The sequence below is a fragment of the Eurypyga helias genome, unplaced genomic scaffold (assembly GCF_000690775.1).
Source record: "Eurypyga helias isolate BGI_N326 unplaced genomic scaffold, ASM69077v1 scaffold7557, whole genome shotgun sequence".
NCBI lineage: Eukaryota > Metazoa > Chordata > Aves > Eurypygiformes > Eurypygidae > Eurypyga > Eurypyga helias.
In genome coordinates, this window is record NW_010259723.1 from 14,227 (window position 1) to 31,947 (window position 17,721).

A 17,721-nucleotide genomic window follows, 5' to 3' on the forward strand; every position below is an offset into this window, starting at 1 on the left:
CAGACAACTGTAGTAGGATAGAGAGGCTTCCACCTTTATGTCAGAAGTTGGATAAAGCCCAGATCAGTAGTGATGAAAACCACTGGATAGCTGTTTGCTAGGTTATGTAAAATGATTCATTAATCCCAGCCCCAGTCACTAATAGACACGTGTCGACATCATAAAAACACACCTATCCCTAAAACCCTCAGGGCTTGATGAGGAAAGGAAAATTGTGCTGGGAAAATTGGACTCTAAATTGGGATGACTACGCACTGATCGAAATCTCAAAGTCAAATTCTGCAGGATCCACGTGAGTTAAGCAAGATGTGTCTATAAGGCTTCAGTCTTTTACCATCACAACAAAAATGCACCAAGGGTCAAGCACATGTATAGTCATTTCGTGTGTCTGGGTGATGTTTTTTTGTTCTCCGAGTTATGATATTCTTGCTCTGCTAGACACCATTCTCTATAGAAAGCAGAGAAACAAATCTGGAAATAAGTCCATAGGCCAGTTTTCTCCAAATAGTGGCAGTGAAAGTAAGTCTTTACAGATTCTTGGGAGTTGTCAGATGAAATACTTTCCTTGGGGTACTGCCAAGCTGTGAAACCTAAAATGATTTATAGGAAATACATTTCCAGATTTAGTGGGAATAAACCATATTTTCAGTTTTCAAGGCATCCCTTGTGGGTACTTAAATAACGCAAAAACACGGGTGTTGTTTTTCAATTTGAAACTGCCTTGTATTTTAAAACTTAATTAGTTTGCACAAATAAAAACAATTAAGTTTAAAAGTTTCCAGGGTTGCAATATAAGTAGATGGTTTACAGAACCCAGTTCAAAATTTCCCTGTAGAATTTTTTTTTTTTTAAATTCATATTTTCATTTCAGTTTGGCATAGGAAAACATTCTAAGTCTTGAATTTTTTTTCATAGGAGAAAAAAAAAATATGGTTATATTCCTAATAGATTGTTGATATTCAGGGGAAAAAATTCTCTGCTCAGCGGGCTTTTTAAAGACAGTGAAGTCCAGGAAAACACTTTAAAAGGAATTTACCTACATGTTGCAAGAATTGCCTACTATAAATAGAGAAAACATAATCTTAGTAGTTGGGTGTGGTGACAAGAAAGTGAAGATGTTTCTTCATAGATCCAAAGGTATCGAATCAGACCTTTCTTTGAAGTTGTGCCAAAGCTGTTCCTACTACCCAGTTATATTTGAGTACCTAATAGTTTGGACTGAAAAGGCAAATAAGATAGTAGTTTTTTCACTCTCCTGTATCATGTTATCTACATAAAAAGTCATCACATAGCCATGGTAGCCCTGTGATCCCAGTGGGCTCAAGTGGACCACTGAAATGAAAAGGAGGGATGTGGCTGGATATATAGACAGTAGCCAGAGAGGGATAAGTCGTAGTAGGAAGATCTCCTTCCTCCACCAAATGTCCGCAAGTATTCCTTCCATTTCCATGTTACTTCAGTAAGCGCAAACTGGAAACAGGATGTGGGACAAAGCTCAAGCTGTTGACTTGTTCTAAATTGTTCTTCTTAACGAATCTGCCTACTGGCCACCAAGGTCATTGTCTCTGCATCTGTTTACTGATGGGCAAAAACCTTCAGTCTCTTCATCTGATAGTTTTCCTGGCTACTAATTTTAAGAAGTGGGGCTGGGGGTGGCCACTATTAATGAATCAAGTGTTCATAGAGTCCCTCAAAATGCAAGTAAATACAAGAAATACGTTTAATTCCTCAGCAGTTGCTATGGGAAGAAAACAGTCTGCTAATGCATCTACCAAACATACTTTATCTGCTTGGCTACTGTTGCTCTGGTAAACATCCTGTGTGAGCCTATACAGTGTCATCACTTACGATAAACTTCCTTGCTGCTGACATTGTTATTCTTTTTGTAATAGTTTCACTCAATAGTGAGTTGAAAGTTTTCAGATGACATTAGGACACGGTACAGCTGTGCAGCACCTCAGTGGAAAAACTGCAGGCAGTAAAATCATAGCCCTGGAAATAGACAGTTATCAGATATCCCCCCTCAATGATGATGAAAACATAATCATCTTTGTCGATACAAGGAAAGCTTCAGGCCTTACAATGAGTAGTCTAACCCCAAAGGCTGAGTAACAGGGACTGGGAAGTGAATCAGTTGGGATCAGTTCCATGCAATCCAGGTGAAGAAACATACATGAAACAAAGGTGGTGAATAATAGTTGGGGTCTGATTTTCATTGTTTGACTGAAAGCAAATTATTCAGTCATTTGGGATAAAAGCAGATGGGATAAAGTGTTGCTCGGCAGACAGATCCCCGGTCTGCAGCTCAAAGGGCCGCATGCCTATTCCCTACTCTGTCATTTACCCACCGATATAACCTGGATAAGCCAATTCATCCCTCTTTATCTCAGTTTGCAACTAACCTCCTTAATAAAGCAATTTTAGATTTACTGATAAAGAATGCTGTAAGAGCAAAGAACTATTACATTGGTATTTTACATTCCGCCTCCATCTAAGCTTTGACAAGTCACAGGAAGCCTGATTTCAGTTCTGTGTTTATTTAGATAAGAAATTAATACAAAATCAGACCTATGATTAACGAGTCCAAATAAATGACAGATTTTGAATTTTAATTACTATAGTATGCTACTCAATAGTAATACCAGGTGTGATTTGAAACTATTTTTCACGTTACACTGAATTATTTTTTATTCTTATTTTTCAGTAAACAATTTCTAAACTAAAACCCTCTATTTTTTATATTTCCTCTGCTCCTCTGAGTTATACAGGAAAACCTCTAATAGGTATTCTCAACATTTTAAACTCATTTGTACAATAAGTTCATTACAGAAAAGCAAGAAATGATCAAAACTGAAAAAGAGAAGAAAAGACGTTGAATAAGAAGTAGAAGGTCTATTGAGTTTAACAAGGCCACTTTGCAAGAAAACAAGAGGAAGGAACCCCAAGAATCTTTTAAAAGCTCTGAAAGCAAGCCAGTGAAAACAAAGATAACATTAGTCTGGCAGACATACTAAAATGAATAAGGCTGTTTAGAATATGCCTCACAATGTGAGACATGTCAAAGGACAAATGATCCTTGCAGACTTCCTAATAACAAATAACGGCAGGAGAAGACTACCCAAACAGGAGACATATGAGTACTTATTCCAAACAGATTTCCCACAATGCAGATGAACTCATTCCCAGTTTCTTTCACAACATCTCTCAATTTTTATTCAAATGTCTTGGAAAATTAAGATGAAACCCAACCTTTTTGTAGAAGTTTCTTGTACAAATTTACAAGGAAGGACCTTACAGAACAGTATGAAGTAGCAGAATATTAACCACTTAAAGCAGGGATAATAATCGTTAATTGCCTATCAATTTTAATATTGTCTAACAATCCATTGAATTCGGCCTGCTAGAAATCAAAGAGGAGAACCAAAACCTCCAATGTAACACACGATATAATGACATATAAAATTCAGACTTCTCTGATTAGAGCTGTATTAGGCTATAGCTGTAAACTTTGTATGCAACTTTGCAGTTTTAAAGATGGATAAAACACCGCTTTTGAAATATTTGTGATTTTCACAGCAAAGTACAATAAGGTAGAGTATCATCTGCATTCTCAAATTGTACAGAATATGGAAGAGTTCTAAGTCCCAACAGGTTTCTGGATGAATGATAAACAAATCAAAACCAGAAAATGAATAAATTACTTATTAGAATCAACTGTTATCAAAAAGCCTCTGACTTGCTTCATGATGTTATACTGGAACCCTGCTTTCTTTCCACAGTGGGACTTTGGGTAACTTCTGCTAGCAGGGCTGTCCTGAGTAACACTGCTAGCAGTGTTATTGTTACTCACGAGACCTTACAAATGGTGTGATTTGAAGAGATCAGAAACACTGGATGTGAAAGTAAAGAAACAATCAGTGAAAAAGCTTTCCTTGAAGAACAGATCATGGAAGAAGTCTGATGCGCTTAATTCACAGGCAATAATGAAAGATGAAAGTTGCATATTCAGCTGTGTGTACAAGCTATTGCAGTTTCAGTGATGGAGACTGGGTTGAACTTAGTGTGTTCCTCTCCATAAAAACCCAAGAAACACCCAGCCATAAGAACATTTTTCAATAGTTGGATTGCAACCATGGTGCTCTCAGAAGCTTTGGGAAAGATACTACACACTCTTTAAAAAAATAAAACTCATGAAATGCACATTTCATTATCACTTGCTGAAGACCTGGAAATTTTACTCTGGAAATCTTAGGACAGACTAAGTAAAAAAACCTCCACAAACAGAGGATTTTCATTGGCAGAAAGATTTGCCTTGGGATCTGAAGTATGGTTCAAACAAAAAGGTACCTTTGGAAATTATCACTTTGTAAAAAACATGTAAGTATTAACACAATCTACTTAATCAAATCTCAACTAGAATCTATAGAAATCAATGAGAAAGGTATTACACTACCTTAAATCAGTGCAAGCTTTTGATGATGGGAGAGAACATTGTTACATCCACTATTCCCTCTGTTTTTTCCTAATACCAGAAGGGCAGGGATCCCATAGCCTGTAACCAGAATGCCTAGGCCAGCAGGCAATTTCTACTGGAAATTTTGGTGGCAAAATGTTTCTATTTTCTGTACTCTGTGTCACTCTATCCATCCAAATACTACAGCTTCAAGAATCTTGAGATTTATACCAAAAATACTGACTAGTGAGAAACTTGTCTAAGATGCATGTAGGTTATTTGTATCCCAAGCTAGTTGTTCAGTTAATAATTCTTACAGTCAGTTTTGAATCTTTTACAATGGGTTTATTAAAAAGGTATGTTTAATAACATGACATTTTAATCTTACAGATTAGTAATTTGTATTAGATTAGTATGTACACAATGCTGTGGCTATCACAAATGTGATGAGAATAATAACATGCCTTGGGTTTAATATATTTTTCCTTTATATAAAAAAAAGAAGTTTAAATAAACTTAACAGTTCATGAGAGACAGTGAAGATTCATTTGTGTGAAGGAAGAACAGGAAAGAGATATTGGGAACATGGCCTCAATATTCTGTGAATTCAAATGCTACGTTAAATCCTTCATATATTTAGGCAGTGGAGATATGTAAGGGCACCATGCTACTGTTTGCATGTGATCATCCTCAAAAAGTGATGCATCATTTGTTTCCCTTAATGCTGGAATCGTTGTGAAGCCAGTGATTTTGCTGTGATGCTTGTTGATTCTAGTAATTTTCTATTTAAATGTGATATAACTGGATTTTATTAGAAGATCCAAAATTAAAACAATGATTGATTGGCAAATGATACAGTCATAGACCTCAATTCAAGTACTGTGAGTTTCATGGCATTGGAAAGCATCATGAAGTCAGATTCACTCTAAGCAAGAATCAGTTCCAATAGTAAATCAGGAATAAGTCATCTTAATAAACACAAAATCCTAGATAGGTAGTAATTTATTATTAATAAAGTCCCAAAAGATTGTTTTCTTCCCACCAAGGAAATTACTTCCATTCTTGAAGCAAAATTTGTTGATTTGTCGGTCAAATACACTATACAAAGCAAAAAACTGATTTTGTGGTACCCATTATTACCATGTGATACTGAGTATGAACAGCGAGCTATATACAGTGCAAAAGATAGATTGAGACCAATAAGCTTCTATCAGAGCTGAACAGGAAAGCAAGCTCCTAAAAGACTCTGAAATCAGAAGTAAGAAGATCTCATCATGTACTTGAAAAAAATAAAAACGGGAAGTTCTTTTAAAAAAGGAGAGATGTCTCTTTAGAACAGCAGAAGCAGCTGTCACAGCGTGGAACCACTTTTCCAGATGATCTGCTACCAGTCACTGTGTATGGATCTCATTTGTCTTTCTTGAACAGTCTGAACGCATGTCTTAGACACTCCTCACTATACCAGTTCCTGAAACACTGCCACTTCAGCTGGCTCAAAACTGCTTGCTCTGTAAGGATATAGCAATCAAGTCAAGATACCATACCAGTTAAGTTAAAAAGCAAAAGGCAGTCTGACATTATGACTTGAACATGTTGCTCTGACTACCATTGTGGACAAATTTGTATCATGTCAAGGGTGGAAAAAAGGTGTTCATATGTTGCCTTGCAATCTCTGTGAGCGAACAGTAATATGATTGTGACTGATGTTGATAAAGTGGCATGACCTGACCACTATGAGTAATAAAGTCAGATAAAGTACTTGACTGATACTGTTAATAAATTCACTGCAGGTCTGCATACAAAGGGTTGTAAGGGTATTTCAAAAATTAGGAAAATACTTAGCTCTTACTCATAAAGAATATTTTCTGACACAGACTGTCCAGATGAAGTCAGGATTGTGTAGCCAGGCTCAGTGATGGATTACCAAAGAGTAACTGAACAGTTAGCTTCATATTTTTAAGATAACAGCTTTCCAGAGAATTCTCTGATCCTCTGTACTTGTTCATGTCTGCAACAGTAAGAGAACGTTTGCACAAGGACTTTTTTTCTTATGGATAATAATAATGTTATTTCAGCTGAAATAGCCCCATATATGAAATCATAGCTGCTTTCTGAAATTCAATCAAGAGAGGCACTAATCTGATTGATGGAACACCAGGCTGCGACTTAGGAGAAAATGTTCTACTGGGGGACTTATTTTGCTTTTTCTCTGTCTCCCTGCCTGGGAGGTGGGGATAAAATCACTGACTTCCAAAAGGCTACCAAAAAATCTAGCTGTCTGCTATCAGCATATTTGTCAGTTCGCTTCTTTCTCACTAGCTAGGATGGTCTTTGCTCTATTAAATAACACTGTATCTAGACTTGAAATTTTAAGTTCTGTGGTAATTTAAACACATTCAGTCTGATTCAACCATGTTGAATGTGTTGATGAAACACACCAGATAAGACAGTAAACCCCTCTAGACCAAATACTGTAATATTTATGTGAACTCCATGTAACAAAAGAAAAAAGAACACTACACAGAACAAAATTTCATCAGAGACACCACCTGTTTCTGAAGTCATACACTGAGAATGCATAAGATGTCACATCTCTTTCAAGAAGAATTCATGTTCTTCTATGGTACTCAGAATTATCCAGCAGATGACATGTGGAAGGAACACATCTCAGACGTGTTGATGTCAAAATATTCAAATGTGTAAGGTGCTATAAGATATATTAAGAAGAGACCACTGCATTTTGTTACACCCACCTTGAGTTTTGAAGATGTGGATGTGTAGTAGATGATGATAAAATCAAGTAGATGTTATCACCAAACACTCTTGTAGGTTACTGATGGATATAACCCTTGCTGGGCCCAAGACTTTCAAAGGTGTGGCTATGCTATATTTTTTAAAAGGGATTGTGACAACATAGAAGCAACTGACGAAAATACTGCCTATATTTTTTTTGCAGGTTAATCTAGTCAGGTAGAGAGAGGGGGTTTTAACTTTTCCTTCTTTGCTCAGAAAAGGAAATCAATTAAAGAATTAAATCAGTTGCAAAAGTAAAATTTTGGATATAAATTCCACTGATCTTTAAGGGCACTGTTGTAACATTTTACCAGTATGCATTTTCTGTATGTAATATTTTAGGTACTCTGTACTAATTTACCATAGAGCTGTCTCCCACTGGCATGTATATGAGTAATAAGAATTGCTGGGAAATATAAAAGAAGCGAAAAGATCTCCAGCTCCAGAAAGAAACACAAATTACTTGCTATACGAACCACATGGATAAAAATATACTCTCAGCAAAGCATTAATAGAAAACAAATTTGGATTCAATCATTTGTCTTAATAATCTCCAGTCACAGGACATGCCTCCTGCCAGAAAACAGGACAATCAGACTTTTCTCTAATGCACATGAAGCCACAGAGACAGAAATTGCTGTCTAGCACTTATGCCTAGAGTTGCTCTGGAAAAGTCAAATAACTGTGCTTCCATGATCCTCTAACATTGCCTCTGCTTCACTGTTTTTAAAACCAGCTAGTGCTGTGCTCTGTTCATCTTGAACACAAACGGTATCACTACTACATAATGTGTGAGACTGGAGAAGTCAAGGAGATGCTGAGGAAAGCAACATCCACTGTGACCTTTTCCTACCCAATAAGCACCCAGGAAATAGAGACATAAGAAAAAGAATGAAAAGAATTGACTTAACAGAAATGTCAGGAGACACAAAAATCATCATACACACTCTGAGAAGAGTTCTCAACATATTACACCACAACAGTGAGAAAATGGATCCAGGGTTTTCTGAGGCAAGCCACAAAAGCAGGAAAGAAACTTCTCTCTAGGCAGTCATCATGGGAAGGTGTTTCACATGCTCATATCTGTCTGTTACTGATTTAATACAAGAATTGTGAATTGGATAGCTGCCTGCCTAAAAACTTAGCTGTGTCCATTCAGTGATGAACTGGAACCACCAAGTATCTACTCTCTGTAGGTGATAAAATGATTTTGTTACATTCTGGAAAAGAGGACTTTAAATGTTTAGAGATCAGTATGAGATTTCAAGAAAAGTATTTTTATTTTCCGTGCTAGAAGATGTTTTGCACCTCCCAAGAAGGCAAAGTGACTCTTGTTAATGCAATATGAGTGGTATTTTGTTAATACCAATCTCCTGAAGTCACCGGATGCTCCTGCCCTATTAGCCTGATGTTCGACACAGTAAGTCAGACTTGCCAGCACAGTAGGCCAAAATCAAAAGAAAATAATAAAAAATATAAATAAGAGATTATTTTCTTCCCCATTTAAGCCTTTTCTAAGGCCTGTCTCTTCCAAGAAGAACTTGGCCTTTACATTTCATTCTGCCTGAGAATGACTAAGCTACTGGGCAGAAGTTTTACTGGATAAATGGATATAACCTTCTATCACAAACAGAGGCTGACAGGAGTGTGTCAGATTTATTGGACTGCTTCAGCCAGATGTGCCAGAGAGATGGAGATGGATTAGTGGGGAAAACAGTAAATATGTGCGAGAAGCAGAAGTAGTTGTTCAAAAAAAGATGTGAACATTTAGAAGATATACCTTGAAACCACCTGGATAAACAGTTACTGCACAGTGACAAGCTTTTCTGGACTTGTAGCTTTCTGGCCATGTGGCCTTCTGGCATTGTGACCAGGTGGCCCACCATTGGGTTAGAGACAGTAGGTCTATTCTTGGCTCCTCCTCTGGCTTGCTGGGTCATTTTATGCCTCTCAGCACTCAGCTTTCCCAGAGTATCAAGCCTTTATGTACAAATACCTCCAAGATTTCAAGAAGACAGAAATAATACTAGGAAAATTGCTTCAAAGAGGAGAGAAACTTGACTAAATTTAAGACATCATTCTTCATTTAATTATTAAATCAATTTTAATGTTCTTGAACCTACAGAAGTGTTGTTTGACAGTAGGACAAAAGATCTAAGTCAGTTTTCATTTGCCAAACAGCTTCCAACATCCCTAATCATAAAAAGATAAGTCTTGAATATGAACTTTTTAAGAAAATTGTACTTCACATTCACTGTTGACTAACAGGAACCAAGTACTATTGAACTGAAAATAGCTGCCAGTCTTCAGTGTGTGTTTAGATAGCACATACACAAGTACCACGGATAAAACTGTCAGAGCGACAAACAAAAGCTTCATCTAATTTTTATAGCACTGCTACTGGAGAAATTGATTTGAACAGAATACATATTATTTAACCTCTATGTTCTAGATGTTCCTATGTGTCCAATTCATGCGTATGAAATACATAGGAACAGAGAGCAAAGCCTACATTTAGAAATACGAAGACTCAATAGCGAAAGAGGCTTTTTTCATACACTTACATGCCTGAGTGAATGACGGAAAAGGGAAAGGACATGCAAATTAATGGTGGATACCTAATCAAGCAAGAGGAAGAATGGGGAAATGAGTGAACGCCAAACATTAAGATGAGCTCAGGCCTCACCCGCAGTGTCTTCATTATTAATGAATCAACTTTCTTTATAATTGGCAAATACTACTTTCCCTTGAACCCGCCCAGTTAACTATTCCATATTCCTTGTGCAGAAGCTTCACCCCGAGGACTGTGATGGACTTGGGAAGACCTGGCTGCCCCAAGCTGTGATGGACTGCATCACTGCCTTAGTCTCCGCATACCACGATAGGGATACTCCATCTGGTAGATAGATGCACATCGGCCGGCAACAATGAGTAGGTAAACGACTAATCACTACCATCACAACCACCCCTATGGCACTGTTGAGCTATATTGCATTTACATGCTGTAGGAAAAGCAGCTGCCAGCTTGCTTAGTCTGTTTTGAGTGGGCATGTGGGCTCTTCCAGCTCTCTGAAAATGACTGTACTCATGCTGCTCTGGCAAGCGTGATACCAGTCCCTTGCTGATAATCCTCCCTGGCAGGAAGATACGTTCTCTCATAGAGGCTGCCAACTTCAGGCTGGTGCTTGACTTTGAGACCCAGATTTGAATAGCAGCTTGCTTGCTACCTGGACAGAGCTTGCTCTCATCTGCCCACAGGGTCCTGGGTGGCCATAGACCATATGCTGAGCTCCAGGTAACCTCGCACTTGTGTATGTGAATGCTGCAAGAAACTATTAATTACATCTACCCACACATACCACACCCTGTTTCTTTACAGACACATACCCATTAACAAAAACAAAAATAAAAAAGCCCCCTAGGAAAATATGCTTCTGAGAACCGGTTTTGCTAACATGGTGCCACTATGAAACATATGTAATCAACAAAAGCTATGTCACCGAAGATTTTTTACTATTATATCTTCTGTATAGGGCAGCTTTTTATTTACAAAACCAGGTATTTAGTAAAACAGATATTAACTGTGTGGTTGATGATCGCTAGCTAATGCCCTTTTCCTACGCAGCTGTCAGCCTGTACCCTGGCAACCTCTTTTAGAACCATCTCACATTGCTTTTGGCACAGTATCATTAGCAGAAAAAGAGACGGAAGTTTTACCACAGCTGCTGTCTGTCTGATTTTTTTTTTTCTGTTTTGCAAAGACACAACACAGTCTCTTAGAGCCAGCTAACGACCCTAGCTCAGTCATCAATAGGAGGAAAGAAAAAACTGAAGCAATTTATTTTTCAAACTGAAAATGCAAGTAAAATTCAGGTCTCTGCGATTTTTACTTGGAATTGGTGGGGTTGCTTGAGCTCCCATGTTAGCTATTGCTATTTGCTATAGCAATTTGTAGATTGTTCTTCAACTCCTTTCTCCTTTTTTTCCCTGTTTCACAATGTGAGTGTTGAAGGTTATTGTACTGAAATAAGATTGCTGCATTATATAATGCGGTCAGTGTTGTCATGCAGAGGAACTGGAAAGTCCCAAAGCCAGTGCATACAAAAGAAAGTTCAATTAGGTTCTTAATTGTAAGCACAGTCTCCAAAAATGACTACAGGTTTCGTTAGGCAGGAAACAGTCATGGAGTTTTGAACTTTAAATTGCAATTAGCTGAACTTTCAGTCTGACTGAAAAGATACTCCAAGGAAATCCCCTCTTTCTCTCAGTTGCCATTTCAAGTTGCTGCCTGCAACCTCCTCCATACAATGAGCTGCTCTGCCGTCCCTTGGGTGGCGGCAGCTCCAGCAGCCCTGGCAGGGGAGAAAAATTACAGCCATCTGCTACTGATATTACTACTGATGCCGCCGTGTGGAGGCCTGTGATTTGGCAGGAAGGAAACTGATAAACACTCAGGACTGACACAATCCTCTCTGCCACCAGTATTAGCAGCAGCCATAATGGTCACTGATAATTACAGTGTCTGATGGCTTTGAAATTGCTATTACCTCCACGCAAGTGAGAGACAACTGCGTGTTAACGGCTGATGAACTTCTGGTCTAGGCTGGAAAAGTGACTAGCAGCTACACTAAACTGTCTTCCTGCCTACAGTTGTTGATAACCAACGGAGAACAGTCCAAACCACCAGGTATATCGCAAAAAGAACCCTTACAGGTAACGGCAAAAAATAAAATAGATGGTGGATGTGGGTTTTACTTGGTAGCAACCATGATGTATGTATCAGATATGTTGGTGACAAACCCAGCTTCTCACTTGCGCCTCTCACTTCGCTGGCCTTCAATTGGAAGGTTGAAATTCTGTAGTCTAAGAATTCAATTTAGTGTTGAAAAATGAAATTTGATAAAGCATGCTTTCAGTTACCAGCTGATGCTAAAATATCACGTGTTTTGAACACTGTGAATTGTTCCAGTACAGTGTTGCATTGTTTTCACTGTAGGAAAGATTACTGTGGTGGGTCATGTTTGCTTCATGATTAACCTCTCTGTGAAGTTACAGTTCACAGGTAACTATGTACATTTAGTCTTGGTCCTTGAAAAAGCAATATAAGAGAAGAGTTTGGCAGAACACCTTCCCTCACTCTCTTGCATAGGGTTCTCTTCAAAAAAAAGCCAATGCTTTGTAAATAATGGAATACATGTCATATGAAATGGAGAATTATCATCTTCCAACTTGACTGTATTTTCAAACACTTATCCATTACTGCAGGATCAGAAATGTGAGGCAAGACAACCCAAAACCAAATGGAGAAGCCTTCTTACAGCATCTATGCAATTACCAAAAGCTTTTAAGTTCTTAGGCTGACTTATCATAGAATCATAGAATCATAGCATCATAGAATGGTGAGGGTTGGAAGGGACCTTAAAGCCCATCTAGTTCCAACCCCCCTGCCATGGGCAGGGACACCTTCCACTAGACCAGGTTGCTCAAAGCCTCATCCAGCCTGGCCTTGAAGACATCCAGGGATGGGGCATCCACAACATCTCTGGGCAACCTGTTCCAGTGCCTCACCACCCTCTCTGTGAAGAATTTCTTCCTGACATCTAATCTAAACCTCCCTGATTTCAATTTGTACCCGTTACCCCTTGTCCTATCACTACAGGCCCTTGTAAAAAGTCCTCTCCCAGCACCCTTGTAGGCCCCCTTCAGATACTGGAAAGCTGCAATGAGGTCTCCTCGGAGCGTCCTCTTCTGAACAAGCCACCAACAATTGGGCTGAACAAGCCCAATTCTTGCAGCCTTTCATCATAGGAGAGGTGCTCCAGCCCTCTGATCATCTTCGGGGCCCTCCTCTGGACTCGCTCCAAGTGGTCAATATCCTTCTGATATTGAGGGCTCCACAGTTGGACGCAGCACTCCTGCTCCTCTCCTGATGAAGCTCTCTGTCATTTTTTCCATGCTTCTCTACAATGTATTCCACTACCAGTCATCTACAATAACAACTAAAATTATCTTTTCTATCAGGGAAGAAACAGCAGTTACCACAGGTCTTCTACTCCTTCTTCTTACCTTTTAGCACAATTACCAATACCTAAACCGTCCTTTAAAGGTGCTTATCTGTCCTTATCTAATCTATATTTAAAAACAACGTCTCTTAGCAACTTTTTTTCAAAACTAATTACTGCTGCTGTCTAGCCACTCCCCCTGAACACCATCTCTTCTCTGGCAAGAACACTGCCATCTTCCATTGTTTGCTCTTTGATTTTTAATTAACCCATATCCCACAGAGCTCGCCAGTGCTTTTCCCTCTGCCATGTCAGCAACACAGTTTTTACTTTTTCTAATTTTTCACCTATCTACAGGCTCCACTCCTATCCTATATTAGCTTCACTGCTGCTACTAATTTTTTTTATTCCTAATTTAATTTCCCCTGTTCCTGACAGTTGCTATCCAAATTAGTGGAAATGTCTGCAGAGGTTTACACTAGGTTCTTGCTTGGATAAATTTCAGATTTCTTCTCTAATTTAAATTCTTCGAGACTTCATGCTGTCTATATAACTAATTTTAGCTGCTTCCTGCAACTCAACATGTCCCTTGCCATACAACCAAACATCCCTTTGAGATCTACATTTTTCTTCACTGTATTTTCCTGCTTTATTGAATAAGTTCTTTCATTTAAAATGGCAGTGTCCTTCAATGAAAGCGATTTTTTTACTCCTTCATGAAATTTCTGAAAACTCATCTTTTCTACAGGTAGTTTTATCAGTAATGAGTACATGATTCTCGCTGCTGTTTATACCTGTCTACCAGCACCTCAGAATATCTCATCCTGCTGGCACATTCTTGCTACAGTGGAACCTCATGCATGTTTTGGTGAATAGATGAATAACTGCTTTATTAATACTGTCTTCAAGTCCTGGCCTATAAATGTCATGGGAACTATTCTGGAAAGCAAGGCACACCAGGTATGGAGGAACATTTCCTTTAACCTTGGCTAGAGCTACCGGTGGTTTTAAAAGCATTTAGTTTAAAAAGTTCTTCCTCAATTGTATGATGCTATCTTTCCTCATTAAGCCTTTCTCTGACTTGCCGTTTTCAAGGTAATGGTTCTGCATTGTGGTGAACACCTGCAACTAAAGAATCAACAAGCATTTCTCCAAAGACTGCAAGACAATCCTCTGCCATGGTTTGTTGTCTGAGAGTATTTCAAGGGCTGGTATACAACCTTTCCATTAAATGATGATGGAAGTTCAAGTGAACTTTAATAAAGCCTATTTTTTTACAGCTTTGGGAAAACAGCCAAGATACACACTGTAAGGACTAAGTGAAAATAAACTATTACAAAGAACTTCTTCAAACTGCTTTATTTACAAATTTACGTGACGCATATGTAATCCAAGAGGCAGGCAGATCCCTTCCTTTGTGACTGACTGATAGATAGAGTAGAGCTGTCTCAGAGCCTTACCATGTACTGAGGCTTTGCTACCTCTCCAATGCTAATAGCTAAGCTCCTCCCTCCCATTCATGGACTCATTCTCCCACTTTTCACTTTTTCTTTACTACTACTTCCAGACCAGCTTCTTCCAGTTTGGGGTTCCAAATTATAGATTTGTTTTGTCATAATCAAGGAAAACTTTGAGAGAAATATTTTTACCAATACATAATGCTCACACGGGAACATCTCCCGCAGAATCATCATTAACCAACTTGTCAGCATCTCTATCCTCCTGGATCCAGACTCCATAGACACCAAAGATCACGTCAATACCATGGGTATGCCATGGTCACATGTCAGCAACAGCATGGTCACAACAGCACAGATGTCAGGATGAATAAGGTTTTCAGCTGCTCTCTATATCTCATTCTTCCTCTAGTAAACATGTTAACAGTCATCCCAGGTCCACTCTAATTTTGCCAAATACTGTACTAAAAGATTCAAAATTCCTATTCAGGAGCAGATCTGAATTTCGTCTTCAAGCAAGGTGTTTCCCAGCAGCAACAGCCACTACTCTATGATACACAGCGAAGTCACTAGTTTAAAAAAGAAAATAAATCCACCATCAACTGCTATTTTGAATTCATTACTGACTAGAACACCATGCTGGAATGTGTCTCATACCATGTAAAATATGCTGTAGATATAGTCTAATACCTTGGTAAGTCATTAAAGAAACTTCCCTGTGGGGCATAAGTGAAGTTTGACAAACTTTTTGTAACTATGGTGAAAGCTCTATGATGGGGTTTTCTGCTATGCCTCGCTGTAAAGATACGTTACTCCCAGAGTCAGTGCAGACCCTGCTTCTTTAGGACACTCCTGGCAGCTCATAAAAGGAGAAATCTGTTGAGCAGGTGGTAACCAAATAATTATATTTACACAGCATACAGACTTGGACCAAGCCAAGGTTTTAAACATATCTCAGACATACTTTATTTGCCTACAGTATCCCTGCCCTTTCTCTAAGGGATTTATCCATCTACCTGCTTTTAGCAAGAGCATTCTGGTGCAACAGACAGATGATTTTACAAAGAAAAGCAATGAGGGTGCTTCAGCTATCACAGATGCGTTGGGAACTATTCACTCTGACACACCCATTCACAGCCAGGCAGCACTGCAACCATTACAGAAGCATCCGCTCCCGCTCAAACAAACGAGATATATATTTACTGTACACACACACAGAGCCCTTGGATGACAGTGGCCATGAAAAATGTATTTTGTTAGACTTCTGGAAACGATGAGTAAAAAAAATAACGTAGAAACATAATTGTTGTCCCTAACCACAAAATGCCTCGAGGCAGTTGCTGTCACAGTGAGAGTCTGTTAAAACTATGGCCATTTCCCTTAAACAGGGTTGAGCTTGTACCATATGAAATTTCCAAAACATTTTGTCATTTTGGACATACAATTTTAATTTTTTTCTCTGTATTGTTTCATTTTTAAATACAAATATTTGAATCAGATACCCAAGGTACATAAAGTTAGTTTATAAACAATTGAATTTTTCAGTCACTTCTAACCCTCTTTGTTCCAAAATCTCATCAGTCAACCCCAAAGAAACCTTAGGAAATCAGAAACAAGCATGCTTGGCGTAAAAGCTCTCCAAATTTCAGCCACAGATCACTGCAGTTTTGCTTCTGTTCAGCAAGGCTCTTTCCAAATCCAGCATGTATTAGCTGTTAGTTCAGCCCATGCAACCTCAAGAATGCAGTTGTTGTATGCTGGAGGGGGGGGGTGTTCATCCCCATCCCTCCACACCCCCCTCCTCCCTCTTTTCTCTGCTGTCTGAAATGAAGTTGGGTGAGGAAACTCAGTATGTAACAGCAGTCACGTTGTCAAAGCGAGCTTTACCAGAGCTATTCCAAATTCCCCAATGTACTTCTGTTCTTAGTTTAAACTTAACTTTAATGATCTACATCTCACTTTTTATAGATCTGGAATTGCCCTTTACAAGCAGCACACAGCTTCCCGTGACGGTACAGAGCAGCGCAGCTTGAGGTTACGGTTCTAAAGCATCTCTGATAACTCTCACAAATAAGAGAACTTCATATAACGACAGACGCGAGAAAGCTGTTAGCTGCCTGGCAGAAGAGCTCCTGCTGTCTGAAGCATAAACTTATTAGCAACCATAAATGTTTTCATTCATAAAAAACCACTTACGTGTCTCTGCTAGACAAAGCTTCAGCAAACATAATCCGAGAGTTGCCCATAAGGAAAAGTTGGCCATTGTTTCCTCAGAACTGTTTTGCCAAAACCAGAGATCCTTGCAAGCTGCGGGAAGAAAAGCCCCGGCTCTTGTGAAGCCTGCAGTCAATGAGTCTGAAGTTTGCTGCACTTTTTATTCTGATTCAAAGGAACTGAAGTAATGACATAACTGGGAGGGGGAGCTCCAGTAGAAGTCACACCCATATTGCAACAAAAGTTACCCAGCAGTGGAAGAAGAAGGGGGGGTGGGAGGGGTGCTAGGACTGACTAAGCAGCCACACTCTCCTTTTAAAGAGGCACTAAAGCTCCTCTTTTTACACAAGTACAGTCAAAAGTTGTACCTACTGTGCTTGCAGAAGAACTTGTGTAATTTCTCACGAGGTAGCTCAGAAAGGCACTGTTTGTTACAAGCTTCCCCTTACGCACTATAAAACCTTCTCACCATTGCAAACCAGGTGAGCACAAAGCACGACAGTTTCTGCACCCCTGGGGGCTTCTAGCACTGCTGTAGGTGTTTCCCAAAAACGGTATCCTTGTTTTTTTCCCATCCTACTGTTTTCTCTTTTTGCAGTTCAGAGTAGAGCAAGCGAAATACCTGCTCTGCAACGAACCTTTCCAAAATGTTTCTGTTCGTCCCTGGAGGATAACTTCATGTAGAAGGTAAGTTGAGGTGGCTCAGTCTCCCGCAGTCCATTCTGCCCTTGGCTTCTCTGTGCAGGCAGCTTCCAAGAAAGTGGAAGCTAATGCCAGTGCCAGCAGTGATACTGAGGTCTAA

The 17,721-nt window shown here is 39.1% G+C and overlaps 1 protein-coding gene across 1 annotated transcript in view; it reads right to left on the bottom strand.

The window, feature by feature from the left end:
- The window catches only part of LOC104511944 (CD44 antigen-like), a 30,560-nt gene extending 13,514 nt beyond the window's left edge, over nt 1–17,046 (bottom strand). Inside the window, exon 1 of the mRNA XM_010154745.1 lies at nt 16,902–17,046. Coding sequence (XP_010153047.1) covers nt 16,902–16,968 — 67 coding nt within the window. The 5' untranslated portion in view covers nt 16,969–17,046. The remainder of the gene's footprint in view (nt 1–16,901) is intronic.
- Between the last annotated feature and the right edge of the window lie 675 nt (nt 17,047–17,721).